Genomic DNA, 23,197 nt, shown 5'->3' with positions numbered 1-23,197 from the left:
ATTAATGGTTGGACTCAATGATCTTAAAGATAATTTCCAACCTAAATTATTGTATTATTAATATAATAAATATAATCCATCTGATCTTTATAGGTGACCAAACTGAGATGTTAGCTGTATGTGTAAACTGTGATGATTTAAGATATTATCACATGCCACATCAGCTATGGAATGAGGTCATGTGTGAATTCTAGCTGAGGACAAATGTGCAGCTATGCAATTTATTTGGGCTTCCAGAGGAAGACATTTAAGCAAACCTGGAAGGTGCTGCCAGCAGGAGCGCCAGCCACCAGGCCATGCACAAGCTGGACAAATTACTTGCTGAAGGTTGCAGCATGAAAGAGAAGAATATCTAGGAGACCAGAGAGGACACCTGCCCTTCCCCATCTCCTGCTGAATGCCCCTGCCCTGGCATCTTTAATGAGTATGCTTCTACTCACTTGGGTTTTTCCAAGGGCTCGGGCTCCTTTCGAGCTTTGCCTACTGGATTCTTCTCGGCTTCTTCTGCTGTGACCAAGTGAAACTCGGCTTCTACCTTGCCCTGGATCAGAGAGAGAATAGTAAGCATCCAATCCTGGGTTATTATCATCACTAATTCACAGCAAATTCCTGTTGTTGAGAAATGATGGAACCAGTTCAGGGCAAAGGAAATTGAGTAAGGAAAATAAGATAGTCTTTGCTGTTGAAGAGAAAGAACAAAGGAAAACCCATGCACAAATTCCTGACTTATGCTCAAGGACCATGAGGAAAGAGAGGTAAGATATTTTCTTCCATTAATATATTTTCTCCTTCCTAAATTATAACATAATTAATCTGAGAAGATGTCTTCTACCTATCACACATTCTGGCAGAGCTGAATGTCTGAGGTAGAAACTGTGTTGCTGACGTGGACCAGATGTAATCCATCTGCAGGGGGAAATTCAGCCAGTCACAAGTGCTGGGGCCATTGAGCTGTGGGTCTCAACTCACAAAAGGAACATGGGATTCCAGTAACAATTAAGAGCAGATGAATCAAATCAGCTTTATAGAATCTGTGATGGATAAAAAACAGACAAATGGCTTTACATATATTTGTGATTTTCCTACCCTATACCTTTGTGGATGGTATTAATCTAAAGTGTTGATCTATGGCCACTAGGTGGGATTCAGCAGGAACAGGGATGAAAGAAGGTTGCCAATAAAAGGAGTAAAGGTGGAAGCAGGGAAGAGAGTGGACCGAGAGAAAGGGAATCAATTGTACTGGAGCTGAGAATATAAGTAAATCCAGCATTTAGAAGTGGAGTTCATTCACTAAATCCATGGAAAGTACACAGTCAGCTTCAAGCTGAAGAAGGCAATGAACTTGAAGATGGAACTTTTTATTAAAACATTCTTTTTGCTGGAATAGACACAAAAGTGAAAGAATTGTGAGGTTTAGGGAAACCCTTGGAGAATCAATAAATATCTAGAGACAGAGGGAGAAACCCCTGAAAAAGGACCAAAGCAGGTGAATTTCTAGAGGGCTATACTACTGGAAATGAGTTTGTAGCTCTTGGTTTGTGTCCCCCCATGGAACTGAATGCACCTAAAAAGACTCTTTAGTGCTCAGTTGCCTGGGTTTTTCTGAACCAAATATATGGAGAACTACTAACATTTGGAGGAGTCCTATGGATTGCCAGTGGTGGTTGTTCAAAATCCAAAATTAGCATATCAGTCCCAGAGAAAACCTGTTAATCTGTAGTGAGGTGCTTACTGTGAGCTCCCCAGCCTTGATGAAAGGCCACCAGCCTTTGATGCGCTTCTGCTGAAATATGGAGATCTTGTTTTCTTCACTTGCTGCCACAACTGTGCCTAGGTCACAGCTCTTGGCTGTCTTTGCTGCTCGAGGGAACCCATTCAGGTCCAATTCAAGAGTGCCTGGAGAAAGAAGTAATGTGACAACACTCAGGGACCAGAGAGACATAAAAACATTCAAGTAGCAGCTTCCAGATGAGATACACGGAGGAATGCAGCAGCCGGGCATTTCTCTGTACTGTCGGTCATTCATTTGTATTGCCCTGGCATTCTCATCTGATTCCTAATTATTGAATTGACAAGAAATGTGTAAGTTAGCACTGTGGTGCTTCAGAAAGAGAAAAGCAAAAGCTGGGGCTCAGACAGCACTTTTTGCATACCTCTGCAAAACACTGGTGAGACGAAGTTCAGGCAGATCCATTGCATACTTACCCAAGAAATCATCTGAAGAGAGTCTTTCGAAATCCCACACCTGAAGCACCAGCTCAGCAGGTATTTTGCGTTCTGTCTTTTCTAAGGAAAATATGTTTTCTCTTTTAGTAACCACCATTTGTTTCTCTGCTGGGAGATAGTGGAACGGGAACACAAAGCGCCAGTTGAAGTTGCCCTCTCCTGTCAAGGAATTGTAATGTACATCTGTCTCCTGTTTGTCCTCTTCCAGGCCCTTTATCCACCTACAGCAGGCACATAGTGGAAAGCATCGGTGTCACCAGGGGATCTTGAATTGTAATCGTTGTTATTTGGTTACAGGCCTGACCATAATTCCTCCCTAACCAGTAAAGGCAACACACTGTTCAGGACTGTGACAGGCAGCAACAGCCCTGGGTCAGGCATCTTGGGACACAAGCTGCTGTAATGATCAGTGGTGATCAAAAGCTGAGAGTGAGGACATGGTTTTTATTTCAGTCAGACCCCAAAGTACCAGGTGGCCCTTTGCTATTGGCCAGGACACCTCTCTTCTTTGGGACAGGCAGTGGTGACAGCATCAGTCATTTATCCAGCACTAAATATCCTGTATTGATGTTTTGCCACACTAACAAATTCTGTGTCGGTGTCTCAAGACTGTTATCAGTGCTCAGTATTAGAGGCTAATTTTTTTTTTAGTTGCTGTTTGCAGGTATAAACATAGCGTTAGTATGGCTGGAGAAGTCTCTCGGGGTTTTTTGTGATTTCCTCTTGGTTTCTGCTACAGTATGCACAATATCAGATGTGCAGTGGTACAAAGGACAATGCTTTCTTAAACATAATTTTCTCGTCTGAAGAGCTCCACTGAGGTAATGATCCAGCTAGGTATGTTTTAGTTCTGTAGATGATTTATCACACCTTGAGTAAAGATTAGCATTTTTGAGCTGTATCCAAAGAGAGCTTTTCCCCTGCAAGCCCAGTGTTTCAAAAAGGAATTGTGAAAAATGGTAACAATCTGAAACATGGCACTGCCCCAAGTACAAATCCATGGCTGCTGACAGATACAGTGCCACATGCACTGTTTGAACATAATGAGATTTGTGTCTTTATCATTAAGGCACAAAAGCAAAAAGTTTCCCACTCCTGGCTTCTCTGTCAGACTGCTCTGGCACTGATGGTGATGTTCTCATCACACAGCTCAGCACAAAGACTGGCTCCCTATTTAATTCCTCGAATTCGTGTTCTCAAAGCTACTCTGCTACTGCTCTGAACACACAATTCATATTGGCATATTAAACTTACTCTCTAGTAGTGGAAAAATGGCAAGAAATCTAAGACCAGTCTGGCACCTTAGATTTTCAGTACTTTGTACTACCACTTATACCGTAATTTCCTCCCAGCCTTCCCTAGTACCTGCATTCAAATCCTGCTCAGAAGCAGAAACTGCAAAGCAGTGTTCTAAAACAGGCAAGGAATTAAGAAATAACTGGCTACAATCTCAGGAAAGGAAGGAGATGGAGAGCAAAAAGTGCCCATGTGATGTTCTCCTCAGCAAGACCATGGTCATTCACCCACACACACTCCCCACATGAGGTTAGAAAATATTTCTAACAGAAAAAGCTTGGCAAGCACCTGCTTTCTTATTTCTAATGTGGTTATGATGCTCCTTTCTCTGATTATGTCGAAACTCTCTGCATCTGTGTAAGCTCTTACAGTTCAAGTCCTGTAAGTGTTTGATCTCTCTGTGCTAAACCGTGAGCTTGGTGCTTGTTTTGTGCCATCTCTGCCTGAGAAGGAACTAATGACTAGTGTCATTTTACAGTTACTCGATTTTCAGAGGAAATAAAACAGGAAAAAAGGGAGCAGTATCCAATATGGGTGAGTAATTTGGGCAGGCATTCAGAGCAAAGTGCCAAGGTCACTGAATAGTTTATCAAATATTCTCACAACCCTTTTTTTTTTTTTCCTCTGATTTTTGAATGAAATATTCCATGTTATTTTGATGACGAGTGCTGAAGAACTTACCCTTTTACATAGATATCACTTGATTTTTGCCCTGTAAAGATATTTTCATCTTCTAGAATTACATCCTCTGTATTCCAGATTATTACCCTCAGTTCATACCTGAAAAAGAAAGTAGGCCTGTGTGTAAAGCTCTGGTCAGGCACTGCAAACCTCTATCAAATCACGCTTTTATAAAGTGAGAAATACTGTATTTGTGCATCAGACTCAGGCCTCTTCTGTTTACAAGAGTCTAGTGATAGAGTGGGGATGTTGGTTCCTCTCAGCTTATGGAATATGATTGACAACAACAGGGTCACTGCCAGCTTTGGAGGGATGGAAAATTCCTTTCTTTTTATATGCCTGTTCATTTTCAACTCTTTTCACAAAAATAGTGCAGTGGAACAAGACAAAGTTGATCTGAAAAACTTTGTCAGAGCAGTCTCCAAAACAGTGATCAGCTTGCTAATAAAGAACAGAGCTGCCTGAGAAGTGCTTTTTAGAAGAAATGCCCAAAAACATTGCATTTTGTGCAGTCTAGTGCATTAAAAGGGAAGAGAAGGACTGCTTGGAGATATTTGCATTTAAGCAGGTACAATCATCTTTAGAAACAACAGTAAAAGGAATTAAAGTTTCTCCATCCTTTCCACTCCCTATATGCAGACATTTATGGTGGCCATCCAAAGCTCTCAAAACTTGATGTGAAATACAGATATTGCAGGTGACATAAAAAATTAATGCTGAAAGATTTAGGTATTCCTTGAGTCATTGTATGAACTGCAAAATACATTAAAAAGACAAACAAACCATGTTTGATAACACCAACATATGATTTCCCTGATATGACATATTTTGTCTTGGAAATAGCCTCAATCTCAGGGTGTGGAACAATTTGCTTCAGAACTTACCAGATACTCTACGTCACGGAGCTCTTAGGGAGCTCCATGAAAACCAAGCCTTTGCAATTGCCAAAGAAACTTGAATCTGCAATGCTTCCCCTTAGCCTTGTTCAATCAAAGATCATCAATAAGAAATATTTTCACGAAAGTGCTTGAAGTTTTATAGACGCTAGAGCCTGTTTTGCTGCAGAAGATATGCATTTGTCAGCAAGATGTGTGACTTGTGTCTACATGTACTGGGTTTTTTCTCATAATTAATGTTTGACACTATTTTCCCCTGCTGTAGTAGACTATAAAAATGGCAGCAACAATTTTTTTTTATGGGCATGATTAATTTTAAATATTTTTTGATTGTAAAATGCTTGTTGTTAAGTAGTTTTATAGAAAGTTCTGGTCTGAAGGAAGTAATTGCTACATGGATTCTTGTTTGTTTGTCAAATAAAATAATGTAGGAGTAGTAACTGATGATGTTTCAGACATTAAATTCTCAGGAAAGGTCTTGCTAAAATACAGGATGGGCTGAGAACTCTGTTTCTCATTTTTGTGTTTTCTTTACAATATTCAATTAGCTTGAAGAACTATGTGCAGTATTGCATGTAAAGCAGTATAAGTAAATGAGAGAAGGCTATTCCCAACAGAGATTTTCTATCTGTTGCTGCTTTATGTGTTTCTTGATCTTATCCTTGAACAAATTTCTGGAAATCCAATATGCATAATGCTATTGCAGCAGATGAAAGAGCTCAACTAGGGTCAAGTAAGTTATCTCAATGAAAGAGGTAGTGAAGCTAGAATTACTTCTTGCAGCTCAAAAAGTAGATGATAACATCAGAATTATTTGCCTCTAGCCACCTGCAATCTATTTACTGGGATAAAGGATAAAAAAGGATATCTTGGTAAGAGGTGTGTGATAGCTCTTGCTGAAAAAATCACCAACAGTTTTTTGAGTTGTTCAATGGAGGAAACTAAATTAGATGCTCCTGTTTGACTTGAAGCCATATGAACCTAAGAAAACTTTCCTCAGGACTGAAGAGGTTTGTTTTAGTAGTTTGTTTTCTTTTTATTTCCAGACACTTAAGAAAGACTTGATCTTTGAAGAGTTATTGCCACAGTGGTAGGAGGAAAGCACAGAGTATTACCCTTTGGGTTTTCTTGGTGAAATGTCCACAGGGGGTCCTGGCAGAGGCATATCATTAGGAAACATGTCAACCCACATCTGTACACGACCCTTGAAAACAAAGAGATAAACATCCCTGTAACAATTATTTTACAGAGGCTGTAAAAGGTCTAAATGTAGTTCTGACAGCCAAAATCACCACTTCCTCTACAAGCACCAACCAGCTCAATATCCTGTAACTATGATTTAATCTAGGAACTTTCTATACAGTATCTTTTTCATGCACATATTCTTTCAATCTTTCAGGTATTTGTTGAAGTTGAAATAGAGCTCAAACATTGTGAGCTTCAAGGTAAAATCCATGCAAAAATATTATGTGAGGAACAGAAAAAAAGAGAACCAAGGTCTAGATACAAGCAGAGGTTTTGTTAACTTAATAAAGCATTTAAAAGAATGAAAATTTGCAGTTACACCTTGTATGATTACTGTGTATTTGGGTAATTGGCTGTATACACACATGGGTAACAATTTCCAGGTTGATACTGTACAAAGTCTCGTGTTTGGTGCAACGCTGGGGTGCTGACTCAGTTACAGATAGTGTTGTTTGGTGCAATGCTGGGGTGCAACTCAGTTTGCAGTTACAAATAGAAACCACAATAACTGGAGGAAATGAAAACTGCTCCTGGGTCTACCACCACCACCACCTCTGAGCTGCTCTACCTGTTCCATTCCTGGCTTATCCTTATGATAGAGAGGCCGAGTCTCAATGTGCTCTGGGACCAGTTTGTAGCCAGCTCCAGGGATTTCTTCCCAAGCATGTAAAACCTTTAAGGAGAGATGTTCATATGATTCGACTGGCTCCTCTATAGGAAAGAGTAAAACAAAAAGAACAATGAGAGCTGAATTTTAATATTATCAGTAATATTGAAACCCTTGGTAGTATGTTTCATTAGTTATTACAGGTACTCATTAAAAATTTGCTTGAGTTAAGAGGAAGGCTTTATGTATTCCAGCTAAATAAAGAAGGGCTTTGAAATGCTTCTAATTCACATAAATAAGGGGACCCATGGGATTAACTAGAAGATTAGCACTCAGGCAGCAGTCCTGTAAAACACAGCAAATCATTCCACTACTACAGCAGCAGTTTTTAACAGGAAGATGGAAGAAAAATGCCAACTATTCTTTTGACAGAAAATTGCAAATTTTTAAAGCTTGTGAAAAACAAGGAGACTTGGATTTGACAAAGCCAACAGTAAATAGGCCCTAGGAGTTAACTACGCTTCTCTTTTCTTTGTGATAGCAACAGCAAAGACTGCCTTGGAGAATTTAATCACACCTCAGAGGAAGAGAGTTGAAGTCCATGGGCAGGAACATTTCACCTCCTGACCATCTCACCTTGGCCACTGGAAGGGAGACCCAGAGAATCCCAGAGAATGGCACCTCAAGGAAGGACCAGTGCTATTATTGAAAGTAGGGTGGATGTTAGAAAGCAGAGAAAGCTCTTTGAACTCTTGAGCTTCTCTCTCCTCCTTTTTTGTGTGGGCTCCACACAAAAGGAGTCCAAAATTTTGACAAGTGATATGTTCTAGATTAAAAGTCCCTAAGTGAGAAGAAGGTTAAGATTTATTTGTATCAACAAATTGTTATCACTTTTCCTACGCATGTTGCTATGTCGGAATTACTAATAGCTGGCAAAAGACTCACTTGGAATTTAAACAGTAGGTGTTAAAACCTCCCTAATGGCTCAGGAATTGAGGAAGGATGATCCTGTGGTTATGAATCTTGGTTCCCTCTTGTGCACCAACATCTTATTTTAGCCAACAAAAATCAAGGTCTCTAGCTGCTATTCAGTCAGGCAGCCTCAGTAACAATGACACAGGTTATCCTACAATATCCTATATCCTCTCAAAGACACCTTTATAAAGATTTTTTTTTACCTCTGAAGATGCATATTTCTTCCCATTGGCTACAGGTAGTCCTAGACTACCTGGGAGTAGTGGACAGGCAGTTGGATTAGATGATTGTCTTAGGTCTGTTCCAACTGAACTATCCTCTCCTCTCCCCTCCCCCCTCACCTCCCTCCCCTCTCTTCTGTCCTGTCCTAATTTCTTTGTTCCTAGAGCAAAGTTAAATTATTCCTTCCCTTGCAAGTTAAAGCTGGGTGGATAAGTGCAATTTTCTCCACCCATACAGTGGAAATGGTACTGCTTTCCCTTTTCAGTACGCCTCTAGAGCTCAAATCTGGGGTCTTTGTTAGTTTTACAGATCCAAATGAGACCCACCACGGAAATCCATCAGGAAATGAGGACCCAGATGTACTTGTCAGAACAGCAATCTGGATAGAAATTATGTAAAGACTGTATGCAATAAACTATTTCTGTACAATACTGAAAAACTTGTGTACATAAATACTTTGGTCTTTGCCATCTGGTTCTATATTTCCTTGCTTCTGATTTCCATCATCTTATTTGACATTGGTTTGTCTGAAGCTCATTTTAGTGAACCAAAATTTTGATTTAGACATCCTATTGCTGGTAGTCACACTCAGTCATCTGATAGTGAGGAAAACAAACAGCAATACTGGAGTAAAAAAATCTCTTTCAGGCCAAGAAAACCAAAATAGATCAACTCTTCTCCCTTCAACAGTGCTTCCTTGGCAGCCTTCCACTCAAGGTGTTACCTGTATTTTGTAATTGCCAAGAAGAATGTGGTCAAAGGCAAATCAACACAGATAAGGGAGTGGAGGTTTTCTTACACTGCCACAGTGTCTGCTACTGTCTCCAAGATCAGCTCCTTTCATTCCCCTTGAAAGGCTCCATCCTCACATCTCTTTTCCTTATTCTAAGCATAAAACTGAGTCATAGAATGGTTTGAGTTGGAAGGAATGTTCAAAGACAATCTTGTCCATCCCCTCTGCCATGGGCAGGGGCACCTTTCACTGATTACTCTGTCCCACTCCACCCCAACGTGATATGGACACTCAAGGTCCCGATTGACCTCTTTTTAACCTGGGAGTTCCAACATTAAGTTCTGTGCTGCCATCTGGATTCATGGACCCCACAGATACCTGGATTCACAAAATGCTATGTCAGTGCTTCAGAAGAGCAGTCAGTGTGGCAGTAACCAGGAGGAGGAAAAAGCCAACAGAGAGGAAAGACAAGTAGTTAAGGTGGGACTGACAGGTAAGTGGCCTGGAATCTAACTATGGTCAGATTTGTCTGACCTTGAGTAACTCCCTTCAAAATAGTATTTCCCTTCCCTCTTCTTCTCACTTCTTGGTCTGTCTATTCTAGTGTTTTAATTTAGACAGAGAATACATTTTTTGAAAGACTCTCCCTGACTTTCCATGCTTTGATGTGCTGTGGGGAAGGATTTCAGAGCATGCAAGCTGGACTCCTTTCAGACCAACAGCAAGCCCAAAGACACGATCCAAGAGGGTCCCCCACACTCCAGCCAATCCTGGACATCCCATCCTTGGGATCAGGTAGCAGCTAGTCCAAGGTATTCCCCAACAGCCACCATGGGGATGTCAAGTCATCAGGAACAAACTGTTTCATTCGACAGATTCTTTGCAATTAAGCGACAGCAAAAGCTAATACAGACACAGCCTTCATTGCCAGATTTATATGAGTGTTTAAGAGCAGAGACAGGCTCCAGTAACCTGATTTCAGAGTTCACAGCACAACAGGGCTCCAGCTACAGCTGGGCAGGCTCCTGGTACTGCTACAATGCAAAGGAAGGATGCTGAACTACTTTGTTACCGTTCTCATCTTCTGTGAAGACTGTCTGTCCCTTGAAGATTTTTGTTCCTACTTGTATCTCCCCTGGCCGCATGAAGGGTCCACTTATTCTGTAGTCCTTACACAGCTTAGTGAGGATCTCACTTGGCTTGGTTGCATCTCGCCATGCATTGTACCCTTCTCTGCAAGGAGAGAACAGAGTGAAGCAAAATGGGTGAGGTTTTCCTTCTGAAGAGTGCACTGACAGATCAGGAATTTCTATGCAGAGATTCGCTTTATGGTCAGTGGCCCTGATATCTGCTCAGTAAAATTTTCCTTTGTCCAGCACTGCTTCTTACTTGAGACACTGCCTCTGTCTGCTCAGGTCCTGGAGATCAACCACTCGTTTCTCTTAAAACACAGGAGAAGCTGAGGCAGCCTTGTCCACAGCTTAGATAAAATAATAGCATGGGCATGCTTCCCGTGAGGAAAAGGAACAGAGCTTGTTCCCTGTTGTACCTAAAAGATTCGAGTTTACATGTGCTGCCTCCATTCAAGGAGAATTATTCTGCAGCTTTCAGATGCAAAGGATGAGCTCAGGTTATCTCGGACCTGGAATAAGCGCGTAAAGAAATATCTCACACTGGAGACTGAGCTGGCAAGGGAAGCTTTGGGGCTTGTTCTGTGTTCCTGGATTACTTTTTGACATTGTCCACCCTTGGTTTGTAGATAAAATGAGAAACAATCATAGATGAACCCCAAACACACATCTCCCAGGTTAGCACCCCACCCCAGGGCAGCAGAGTTATTTTAGATTGACTTTCTCTGCATTAATTAATTTTTATGCACAATGTCCTTGAGAGTGCAGCTGTCTGGCCCGGACCAGGAGCTCAGCCTCACTGCCCCATGACTCACCCTGTTACAGAGGTCATGTCAGCAGCCTCTGCTCCTGCTCCCCCCAGTGCCACACCAGTCCCACCAGCCTTGCTGCAACCACTCCAGCTGCAGCTGAATAAGAGAGAGCGAAGTAGAGCCCTGGCATAATTTCTATGAGAGATTTTCCCCATTAGCCCTTTATGCCTGTCCAAAGGCAGTTTATCAAGCAGGTATGTAGTAAACATCAGCTGTTTACTATCTAAAATACTTCTTGAACAAACAGTGCTGTTAATTTAAAAATATCCACTTCCCACTGAGGCTGGCAGTTACCCAAAGCCACCACTAAGCTCTTTGGTGAATTTTAATTAAAATACCCCTGTGACACTTTTGTGCTGAAGAAAGCATAATATCTGGAACACATTTGTAATTTCTCCTTCAAGTCAAGTCACTCACTGTGAGCTCTGTTGCTGCCTGAAGAAGTACTTACATTTCATATTGACTCTGTAACCCACAGGTAGCTCGATGTCTGCTGTAGAAACGATTTTCCAAATCAATTTTAGTCTCTCCAATAAGATCATCTGTCCCAATGAAGTCATGGTCATAGATCAAGACTGTGAGCAACGAATCCTTGGGGAATGTAGCTTGGATTTCAAATGATCTACAGGAAAAATTTAAACCTACATGAAGTCAGATCAATTTTGAAGCCGAGAAGACTAGGCTAATTCATGCCATGCAAACAGTGTGTGAGTGGTGTCTCTTCTAATAAGCAGTAGCTTTTCCGGTAGTGCTTTTTGCTTCAATTAAATATTTGAACATGCTGGAAACACACAGTGCAAAAGTATATTCTTTCTCCTGCTTCCCTAGCACCCTGCGTAGAGTCCTAAGATTGTTCCTACAATCCTGACTCCATGAAGGCTAGTACAGCTGTATGTAAGAGTTCTCACACATTTTTCAGAACCCCCAAAAGGGACATACAAGTCTTTTCTGGTTTCTTGCAAAAGCTGCAGGTTAAATATTGAATATAGGAATCTGGGGGCACCAAACAAAATGATCAGGCAAAAGGTTTAAACAAATCTCAAAAAAGCAAAGATAAGAACTCCCTTTTCACTGGCTGCATTTTTCAGGAATCATTATTGTTGAAAATATAAAACTGATTGTAAAAGGGATTTGACAAACTAGTGAAAGACAGGACACCCTGATCACCACAACACTGGCTCTAGATTTCTCCAAAGCACAGACAAAACTGAGCTTTGTCTCCTGAAGGATGAGTTTTGTACTTTTCCCCCCCTGTTCTAGGGGTCTTTCAGTCCAAAGTAGTATAGTGTCTCTGTCTTAATGTTCTTCCACCCAATTCAAAGTATTTTCAACCTTTTTAAAATAGGGAAATCTTCTGAAAAAAAAAATCACAGCCATTAGCATTAAAAATAGAAATAAGTATAAAGCATTGATAATACAAACTGGCTATTTACTGACAGCTTGCCCCTGGCTCCTCCATTAAGAAGGCTATATGAGTTCAAAAAACTCATATGTCCTAAAATTACGAGATTTATTTAGCACTCTATTTAACCTGAAACAGCAACAAAGATTGTGAAATCACACTTTACTGTTCTGATATTTATTTTGCTTTAAATTTAATGATTGTATTAATTTTCACAGACAATTATCATTTGTTGCCTCATTTCCTCTTACACATAAATTTGCAAAACCGCTCACAGATTGCATTACTTGGTATGTTTTGACGGGTATGAAAATGAAATATTTTATCATCAAACAGTGTGACACCAATTACCAACATTTTAAGCATCAGAATTACAGAACATCCAAACTGGCAGAAATCAGCATATAGCAAACACTTCGTAACAGTAACAGCAACTGTGGTAGCAAGTGACAAAGCACAAATTACACTGAATACAGAAATAAGCCATCACTGACCTTCCAAATATAGGGTTTAGCTGCTTGGGGATGTAGTTTTCCCTGTCTTTAATTTCTGTGTTGCCCAGCCTCAGCACAATGTAGGGATCTGACTTGCCATCTGGATCAGCTGGGCTGAGGTTAAATGCCTGTTAAGAAGAAAAATTGTGTCCTCAAGAAGTTTGCGTAAATACAGCATGGTCCCTGCACAGGACTATGGTTTTCCTGCCCAGTCATGGGTGATCTGGAAGTCCACGGGCTTTGCTTGCCTCATGTAATGTAAAATTTGGCCTACAAAAAAAGTTTTGTAGGCTTCTAGGAAAAGATGATCTGGAGGAGAAGAGAGTTTGCAAAGCTGGAAGTGCTGTCCCATCACTAAGATAGAAAAAGCTGAGCGGGAGAGGCAATACTGAGGAAGAAGCTGGTGCACAAGTGCAGGTAGGATTCAGGAAAGAATTACCTACAAATATTGTTCCAGATCCTTGAACACTGCAAACCAATTCTTTATAGAATCTCAGAATTGTTAAAGTCTGAAAAGACCTCTAAGTCTTTATATTTGTTCAGGAAGTAAACCAATCTCTTCATATTTTGTTGCCACAGCCTCTCTGCATGCCATCTTTCTGTCTTAGATTACCTGCAACTCTCTTGTTTCTCTGAAATACCAGTTCATTCTACCCATTTTACCTCTCACACCATTCTCTCTCATCTTGTCCTCTGTATTTCTACCTTTATTGACCCCAAAATTTATTCACAACATGTAGAACTTTGATAGTATGCTATTCATAGCCCCCCAAAAATATGCTATCATTTCCTCCTTACTGAGGTTTTGTTTAAATGTGTGTTATTTTGAAACAACTCTACTGATTAAAACTGGCTGCATTTGCATATTGTGGCTGGAAAAGGTTGTCTATACTATGTTAGTTATTTATCCAGCTGTTTTAGTTTGAACAAGTAAAGGGATTCTCCAGTCTTGCAGAAATCTCCAGAGTTCTTGTGAGGAATATATATAACATTTTCTACTCTGAACACCCATTTCTACAGTATGAAACATTGGCTGAAATATGACCAGAAAAAAACCAAACCTCATGGATGAGGCTTTTCAGAAGCTTCACTGCGAAGACAATAGAAGCAAACAGAGTTGAAAAGAAACACCCAAGTTATTTCAAGGTTAAAAGACCATCTGTCTACTTACTGCCACAATATAAACCCTGATGAGCACTTTGACAGAGTGGTTTGGGGGTATCCCTTGCAGGATGCGGGGCTGCCCTCCATCCAGCAAGCTGCCATCCTCAGGACTTGGGTATATGCAGAAGGAGCCCTGGAAATGCATTGACTTTTATCTCCCTTGAAAACAGATCAAGTGCAATACAAAATACAAAAACAATCCTTTGAATGAAAAAATCATCATTCATGCAACTGATTTTGTTGTAACCCTCACAGGGAACCCAACCTGCAGTGCACTAAACATCAGCTTTTAAAACATCTTTTCTCTACAACATGGTACTATCACATCTAGAGGTTTACAAGAACTACCTGCCTATTGACTATTTTTAACTAATACCTGTAGGTGTTCTAAATCCAGTTTTCATATAATTCATATTTTTAAAATAATATATTGACCTTAACTGTATATTGGCAAATTAATAATTCCATTGGGTAAGTTTCATAACAGTGTGACAGGAATCCAGCTGTATTTTTGCAGCCACGATACAACTCGTATGAATCAATATTGACTCATGTTGCTGAGTAGCTCATACTGCCTGAAAGCAACTAACAACTCATTTAAGCAGAAATTTGCATTGCAAACTAATTGAGATATCAATGAGTTTAATCAGTTCCTCTAAACTACAAAGTGCTTGAAATCCTGATAGCATTACTCAGGCTTTGAACTTTTCAGATTGCCTGATGGAGCCCTGGATCAGGCTGTAGCTGTGAGGCCCTACACTTAAATTACACAAAATTACGTACAAGGTTCTGTAACTGATACTGTAGAAACAAAGTTGCATTAGTGAAATCTGGACTACATAATATATCTCTTCTTCCTCTTCTGTAATTTCAAACTCCTTGTAATTCCTTATTTCAAAACAGAAGTGAACACCTGGTGCTGGATGCTGGTTTTTTCTATCAGGTAATGGGAAAGGAAAAAATTAACACTAAACAAAATAAAACTAATTCTATTTACAACAGACTATCAATGTCTATTTCTTTCATCCCTGGCATACCTGAAATATCTGAAGTCTCTAAATTATTACCCATTTAATCAACATCAACTAAATTGGTGTTTCCGCCCGGGTTACAAACCCAACCCGCGACAAAAGCTTACCTTAAATTTTCCTATTATTCTGTCTTCAGTGTCAGCATGAACTTCATCATTAGATTTTCCTCTTAAGAGCTGGAAAGTTTTCACCCAGTCTTCAAAGTTATTAAATTCACTCTCCAAGTCTCCTTCATAAATCTTTGAAAACAAAAGAAGGCTTATATTTTGTCATGCAGTGAATACATTTATAGCAACTTTTTTATTAGAGAGTGAATAGAAATTCATTTTGACCCAAAATGCAGACTTTAATAAAAACCAAGGTTTTGCAAAAGTCCTTGAGGAAAAGAGTTAATTCCCTATTTAAAACAGGACCAGTTTTGTCCTCAACCAAAGTCTTTCCCAACTATTGAAATAGCACATTAATGCAACAGGTGGAAGCAACTCTGGAGGGGCCAAAATGAACATTTGTAAGCACTGGTGTGAGTGAAAAAGTGCAGATGTGTTGCTCTTTGCTTCTGTTTCTTTGCTGCATCGTGCCTTTGTTGCATTGACCCATTCTGCTACGTTAATGTGTCAGAACTTGAGAGCAAAGCAGACAATAATAAAGTGCTGTGGGGACAGAGCTTTAGGATAGCTCAAAAGACCAAACCATTTTTCAAAGAACATGTTTTTTCAATACTCTCTCCCAATTTTTCAAGTGTTATTCAGTGTGAAACAGAAGGGCCTATATAACTGCCATCTCTAAAAAAATGGAAACAGCAGTTTCAAATTCCCATTTACTCAGCTACAATCTAATCCAAACAGTCCTAATCTTTTCAAACCTCTCATCTCTCCAGACAGTTTGCACAACCCATATAGTTTTCTTTGAATTCCTTCTATCATTACCCAACCAAATCTAATGTGAGCCGAATATTATTTCCCATCAGGGAGGGTGCACTAGCCATCACAGCAATGCTTTCCATCTCTTTTTTTAAGACATTCTTAATAGGCCCAAATATTTCTAACATGAAATTTTGGATTTCTAACTACAGTGTTTTACATGCAAACAACAAAACTGGATTTCACAGAAGTCTCTCTGAGTTTGTCTACACCAATGAATTCTATGTCTAAGACCAAGTTTGCCTCATGCACCCTATGAGACCCTGTGTTCCTCTGTGTCCCTTGTGCTGGAGGGCATTATGACTATAATTTAGTGTGTTTTATTCATTTTAAGGTGTCTGAAATATATGTAAGGGGGGTTTGTCAAACTTAGCTGCTGATGTCAAACTTTGGAGAGACAGTGAATAACAACAGCCTTACCTCAGCCTTATTTTTCTCTTACCTGCAGTGTTGCTAGGTTTGGAGTTTCTTTCTGTATCCTTTTCAATGTCTTATCCTTCTTCTTCCTGTCTGGCTCATCCTCTATGATCAACGCTATGTGGTCAGATGTCTGCTTATCTGCAGAAATTTAATGACATCATGTACGTTTTAGTAAGCAAAGCATATAAAATGCTTCAGAGAAGGATGCAAATATACATTTTTGAAGAGTCTCCTTGCTCTTTCTCTATTTATTCCTCTACTGCCAGACACAGGAATCTTCTCTATTACCACTGGTCCTCTCAGGAAGAGAGGTGGCAATTTATGCTCTCTGTGGCTGCCAGTCTTCATAATGAGCTTGTTTGACCAAGAGTGATGGTGTCCTGTATGACTCCCTCCCTGATGCCACCTCCCAGACCACCCTTTTCCTCCTTCTCTGACTCCTCCCCAATGCAAATAAACAGATCTTAACAGCTTTCACATAAAATTTAAGGTTTATTTAAAACTGAAAGCTGTTACTTAGGCTGTCAGATATTTAGCTGTTATTTAGATTTCAGGGTGACCCATGTCCTTCTCTGCTTAAAGGTATCACAAAATAGGGTGTATCTCACCTGGTCAAAGCCGAGAAGTGTGAGAAATGGGAGGAGGTAGATCAGACTAAAGTCAGATTCCAAACACTGAGAGGGGATTTCCCAACAAAAAGAGGGTGAGCCATCAAAAGTTACACTGAGATGGTTCAGTTCTTCAGCTGAAATCTGGATTTTAAGTTCACCTTACTTTCATTTTTTGAGTAGATCATGTGTGTTTGACAGCAATAAATATTTAGAGATACATATTTCATGTCAGAGATGTCCTGTATGTATAATGCTTACCATCACAGGTGAAAATTTGTAACAAAAATGATCAGGAGAGAATTTAAAAGGTCTGAAGTAATCAGTCAGAACCAATACACCACAACTGCCTGAATAGTCTGTGGGTGGATGTCACAACTGTAAATGAACATCATATCCTTGTAGAACATTTTCTGTGTAAATATTACCTCTATTTGGACAAAGGAGCTTCACTCAGAAACTGATCTCCTCCTCATCTCTCAGCAGCCCTGATGATCACTGAAGTACCATTATCTGCTATTTCCAGAATGATATCATGTGATATTTAGGTCATGTCTTCCATTCAGAGCAATTTCAACACCCCCTTTAAACCTTTAAATCACCTCAGTCACTGGTGGAGTGCGGTCAGCTCTGGCATTAAAAGGTGATTAATTTCATTCTGAATAGCAGCTCTGTGTAAACATCAAATATTTGTTTACTTTTCCAGCCTTCTCAAGCAGTCATATTTGTCCAAAAATAAAATTTTCTAGAGTTCAGTTTGATTGTGGGAGGACCTGTTGAGCCACGGAATATATATGTATGGAGACATATATACATATGCACACAGAGCCTATTTCTGGCCAATTTTTTTAGGTTCTTGTGAAAAAAAAATTTTCATCGGACCTGAGCTAGATAAAGCTTTCCAGCTATGGAAATAACACACGTGACTACAAGTCTCCTAGCAGAAGCTGTTCCTGCATCACTGATCCTGAACTGGATTAAAAATTGAGAGGAGCTTCTTTTTCTGAACCTGTTACAAATGCAGCCTAAGATCAGGATAATCTCTATCTTGTATCCTTTAGGACTTTAACTTTGCTAATCTTTGTGCACAATATTTGAGTGACGGGAAATTCATGTTAACTCAACACTGGCTCTGAAGTTTTAACCTACCCATCGTCTGATCAGCTGTAGAGGAAAGAGCCCAGTACACCAACAGTACTCTGGTACCAAACATTAATTGTTGCCAGTAAAATAGTAGAGAAGCGATACTAGAGAAAGTATTAGTAGTGCAAAATAATAGAAAAAATGCAAATAATTTACTTACTGTCTTCAGGTTTTTCTTCATTGGAAAAAATTCCTTTTGCCTTTCAAAAGAAAAACACGATGGACAAGCTCCTCATTATGAGTGTAATACCAAAAAGGAATCATTCAGCAGTAAATCTACTTTTACAACATTGCTCATTCATAAGAGTTTTGAAAATGCTGAGTGACTCACCTTTTGCATTTTGAACACAGAAGCATAGTATTTTGACCACCAGTCAATAACATTTTCAGCTGATTCATCTGCAATTGTTCTTTTTCTTCTCTTTGTTGACCGTCGGATGGATTTTTTCCTATCCTACCAAATGATGGCAAAAGTACTAGAACTGATTAAAACTAATCACCTGACTCATGACATTAAGCATGAACAGATGTATACACAGAAAATTTCAGCCTCCAAGAGTTAAATAAAATGCAATATGAATTTCTGTCTCTGTCTTTTATTCCAAGATACTTCATCGTGATCATCACATTATTAAAGCTATCTCTGTATTTCCTGCTGACTACGCCAAGATTTTAATATTGGAGACACTGCCACAGGAGCACCCCATACAACAGGCAAATCTACACAGATAATAAATAATGATGTTTTAAGGGATGCAAACATTCAGATACAAATTGGCTTCTCCCACTTGAGTCTGCAAGTATTTTAAGAATCTATTAGTGTAAGTAATAAAATTCTGTGTGGTCAAAGCCGCATTGTTAATTAGTTCTCTTGAGGGCGAGCAAGATAGTGTGGGTGTCAACATTAATACCTAAAATATCTAAACCTGGGGTCAGCAGATTACCACTTTATAAGGAAGGGCTAAAGTCTGCAAGACTGCAGGAGGAAGTTAGCTGGTAGCTTCAGCTGTACCCACCTTCTGTTTCCTCTCTTGCCCTGGCTCAGAGGCGGAGTGCTCCGGTTCAGCGGCACGAAGTGCTGTGAGGGACGAGTCTGGCTCTGTCACTGTCCATTTACCCTGCTTCACCTCAGCGTAGATGTGATCAGCTAAAACTGGTTCTTCTTGGGATAGCTCAGCAGGCTGGGATGACTCAGGTGAAGCTGAGACTGAAACTTTGCAAGTTAGGTAAGATTTTGCCAGGAATACTGCCATAGCATTTGATGATCATCACATAATCATGTGATTAAGGGTTTGACCCCTATGCTCAACACAATAAAGCACACTTCTAAGTGTTAGCCTCTAAGCAGATCCTTTGTCTTTTTATTTGAAGTCAGAATTGAACACTTACCTTTCTCAATTTCTGCAATGTCTACTCTGTTAGCTGCAGCTTGAGGACCCAATGGGGTTTTACATAGGAATTGCTTAAGGCAATTGATGGTATGTGTTCCAACAAGAGTACTCCTCCCAAATGCTCTCCAGTCGACCACACAGATGCTTAGTGGTGGATGCAAAAGTTCATTTTCAGGCAGCTCCTAGTGCAGAGGACAGACAGCAGAATGAGAGAATTGCTGGAGAATATAGAACATGTGTAGAGTATTTCTCATGCATAGCAATAAGGCTTGTACTCTTCCCTCCCTCCCTCCCTTCTCCTTCTCAGCTATTAACATAATCATAATGGAAAATGCATTCAGCATAGGCAATATGATTTTTGTTTCCTGCAAAATCTGGAGAAAGCCTTGTTCTTAAGAATGCAGAGTGGACTGTACAGGCTGCGCTGCTGAGTAGAATCCCATGCTGTCATATTCAAGTATCTCTTGTTAGAATAAACAGGGAGAATCAGGAGTGTTCAGAAGGATGGAATGCAGTGTGGGAAGTTGTGAGTCTTAATGCCACTGCTGCTGTGTTGAAGGCTATTAACCCTATCTGCCTCAGTTTGCCCAACAACAAGATGTGGACCATGGGTGGTTACATGCCTTATGGGATGAACTATCAAGAGGAAAACAGCTCTTAGGACATACACCATAAAAGCTAAAAATACTGTAGAAACTGTACTTCCTTATCCAGTTTATTGTTTTGATATATTTTTCTCTTATAAATAAAATTCCCTCTTGATCGTAGCAACAAGAGCAAATTGAACAAATTAAGACACAGAGGAAATTATTTGACAAGAAAGGAAGAATAATGGTAATTAACACCTTGCCTAACCAGAGAACAGACAGGCAAGGGGCAGCATGCTATACGTACCACTTCAAACCAGACTGCAAGGCCAGTGAAATTGGGATTTTTCTTGTAGCTCTGTATGACAGAGGATTTAACTCCTTTGCCTGCACACTCGATGAGAACCTGGGGGCGATCTACCGAGAGGAGCTGGACTTTCTTCAGCTCTCGAACACCCCAGAACAGGACCTGTGGTGTGCAGAGAGAAACACCGTTAGCTTGCAGAAACCCTGACTTGGCATGGGGAAATGGGCTAATAAGCAGGTGGTGTGAAGGCTGCAGAATGAGTGGCAGTGAACAGTGAGGCTGGGCAGCATCAGGCATCACAGTGATAGGAAAAGCTGCCACTTTTCCCAGCTTTCTAATATAAGGCTACTTTGGACACAAATCGTACAGGAGAGAAGGGCAGGGGAGGTGTAGACATTTGTAGACACAGGCAGAAGGCATTGTTTGGCTGAAGTCTGGGACCCAGAAAAAGCCTGTGAGATAGCTGATACCAGACTTCAGCTCCAGTGATGTCATTTGCAAGGGGAAGCTCTCCATCTCCTGTGGACACTTCCTTGGGCTGCACAGAATGTGGGTCCACCAGCCATGCTCTGCCACGAGAGAAGTCCCTTCCCAGCAGGTCAGGATTGAGACACAGCCCCACTGTTCCCTCAGTGGAAGCACAGCCTGGCATGCTCAGCCTCAGAGAAACAATTTGGTCTGAACTTACCACATCCATTTTGGGATTTATATGCTATTTTCATGTGAATCCTATTGATCAAGATTGTAAAATCATCAGTTACTGTTACAGTTCAATAAGAGAATAAAAGGAGATGAGATCAGGAAAAGGAAATATACAAAGTATCTCACCTCCACTCTGTATTTGCTTAAAACAGGCCGTATGTTAGCTGGGACTGAGTAAATCTGGCCAGTATCTGGTGGATCCAGTGGAGGAAGTCTGTCTGGATCTGACTCAGGAATCTGAAAAATGAAGGAAATGTAACTCAGGCTGGTTTTTGGAAGAATAAAACCAGTATCAGATGTATCTGTTGATAATGGCACATAGAACACTCCAACTGAATCAGTTTTATAAGACAAGTTGCAGAGCAGAACAGCTGTGCTGTGAAAGGAATGTGACTCAAAATGCTCTCTCTCATGAAGTGATGCTAAAACACACAGCAGAAAGAGTATCCAATAGATTGGGTTTATGTTTCTTTCTGAAAAAAGGGCTCCTTTGTCCTAGTAGGACATAATTTGGCCTAAAGACATGCCTGTACTGAAGCGTGGTAATTCTATTTTAAAAAACCTAAGCAAAACTGCTTAGAAGACTTCCACAGGAAGATTCTAGATCTGATTCTAGTTAAAAAGAGCTGGTGAACAGACAGCACACATCAGCAAAACCACACATTTGCTGGAGAGACATAATATTCTCCAGCTGCTATGGAATAATGTTCCTGCATTATTGCATGCTCTTGTCATTTGAGAACTTGCAAACCACCTCTCCAGCATTAGGGCTGAGTCTTCTCTGTGCAGCTACTAAAATCTTGTGGCAGGCAGCACTTTTGTTCTTCGTGTGTGATTGCACATGAACCTGCCCCATGTTCAGGAGCATATTTGGATGTACATGACTGCCCTGTCCCAGCTGGGTGGGAGGAGAGCAGTCTCCACAGAGCTCTGAGGCGTGACCATCTCTGCCTCTTGTTGTGCTCCAGGCTTTGCTGCCTACTTGGTGCACCTTCTGTGACAAAGCTCATTGGCTTCACTTCCCAACACCTTCCTAATTTTTAACTGTGTATTTATGACATTCTCATTCCATACAGGGCAGATCTGAAGCCTGGCCTGATTTAGCAAATTCCTACATAAAACAGCAGAAGCCAGGACATGATGATGAGTTCTGTCAGAAGCTCAGGCTGTGGCAGCAGGGAACAACCTACAGACAGAGCTCTTCTCAGCTTTCACTTGAAGCATGGTACCTAAGGAGTACTGTATATGCAGCTTCTGGGAAAAGAAGCACGACATCTGGAGTGCATCAGTATTCCTAAGCTAACTTGTCACTGCTGAGAGGTGAAGCAGGTGAGATACAGCTCTCAAAGGGTCCTGTGAAGTTGAAATCTTCTGCTTTATTTAACCGGGCTATGTACAGTTGTGGGTGAGTCTAATTACCCTAAGGGAGAAAGGATGTGTTCCTTGGTTCCTTGTAGGTGAAGGAAGAGATAGGAGAAAAACTTAATATCTAAAACAGCACCTGCAGCAGAGGTGAGTATTCACATATTACCAGCAATAACGCACATGCACACGTGATCTACATTTTATCAGTAAAAGTCCAAAGCAGTTAATATAATACCTGCACAGAACAAGAGGTGAAAAATTATCTAGTACTCAAATGAAAATAGAGTGAAATACCTGCATGAAGCTTTACAAAGGGATTTTGCTTTTTTGATTAAAAATATCAATAAACCCTGAGCTCATTCTGAGCAAAATCAAGACTCTCAGTATTCATTTTTGGTGTACTCCTTCTCTAAATGCCAGGATGCTTCATTGTAAGATTAATTTTATCCCTTCAGCAAGACACAACATTCATTTTGAAAGAACAAAGGAGCATTCACTTCATACACAACACTCTTCAGCTGAACCAAACAGTACCTGCAGATCAGAGTCATCAAGAATAGTAGTATGTTATAGGAAAGGTTATGGGTTCAGAACAAGAATAAATCAATGATGAGAGAGTTTTGTTTCCTTTCTCACACAGAACACCATCAGAAATCCCCTGAGGTTGGAAAAAGCCAACAGCACATCAGCTCTTGGAATGCTTTGGGATTGAGATGAAATGAGGTGCAGTGGAAAGGATAAAACTTCCCGAAATGATCCTCATTGAAATTCTGAAATCAGGGAATGATGTGAAATGAAGCGATTGGAGAAGAAATTGATGAATTGAAATGCTTGGGGGGG

At 40.3% G+C, this 23,197-nt stretch overlaps 1 protein-coding gene across 1 annotated transcript in view; it reads right to left on the bottom strand.

The window, feature by feature from the left end:
- The window catches only part of FER1L6 (fer-1 like family member 6), a 66,728-nt gene that overhangs the window by 4,328 nt on the left and 39,203 nt on the right, over positions 1-23,197 (bottom strand). The window contains exons 23-40 of the mRNA XM_039550254.1: positions 21,119-21,229; positions 20,291-20,452; positions 19,395-19,578; positions 19,022-19,206; positions 18,337-18,459; positions 18,166-18,205; positions 16,277-16,392; positions 15,022-15,153; positions 13,891-14,016; positions 12,720-12,847; positions 11,275-11,445; positions 9,954-10,114; positions 6,913-7,055; positions 6,215-6,303; positions 4,204-4,302; positions 2,206-2,447; positions 1,733-1,896; positions 441-541 (exon numbers count right to left, since the gene is read on the bottom strand). Coding sequence (XP_039406188.1) covers positions 441-541; positions 1,733-1,896; positions 2,206-2,447; positions 4,204-4,302; positions 6,215-6,303; positions 6,913-7,055; positions 9,954-10,114; positions 11,275-11,445; positions 12,720-12,847; positions 13,891-14,016; positions 15,022-15,153; positions 16,277-16,392; positions 18,166-18,205; positions 18,337-18,459; positions 19,022-19,206; positions 19,395-19,578; positions 20,291-20,452; positions 21,119-21,229 — 2,477 coding nt within the window. The remainder of the gene's footprint in view (positions 1-440; positions 542-1,732; positions 1,897-2,205; positions 2,448-4,203; positions 4,303-6,214; positions 6,304-6,912; positions 7,056-9,953; positions 10,115-11,274; positions 11,446-12,719; positions 12,848-13,890; positions 14,017-15,021; positions 15,154-16,276; positions 16,393-18,165; positions 18,206-18,336; positions 18,460-19,021; positions 19,207-19,394; positions 19,579-20,290; positions 20,453-21,118; positions 21,230-23,197) is intronic.

This window comes from Corvus cornix, chromosome 2 (assembly GCF_000738735.6).
Source record: "Corvus cornix cornix isolate S_Up_H32 chromosome 2, ASM73873v5, whole genome shotgun sequence".
Lineage (NCBI taxonomy): Eukaryota > Metazoa > Chordata > Aves > Passeriformes > Corvidae > Corvus > Corvus cornix.
This window is presented reverse-complemented; position numbering and strand designations above follow the sequence as displayed.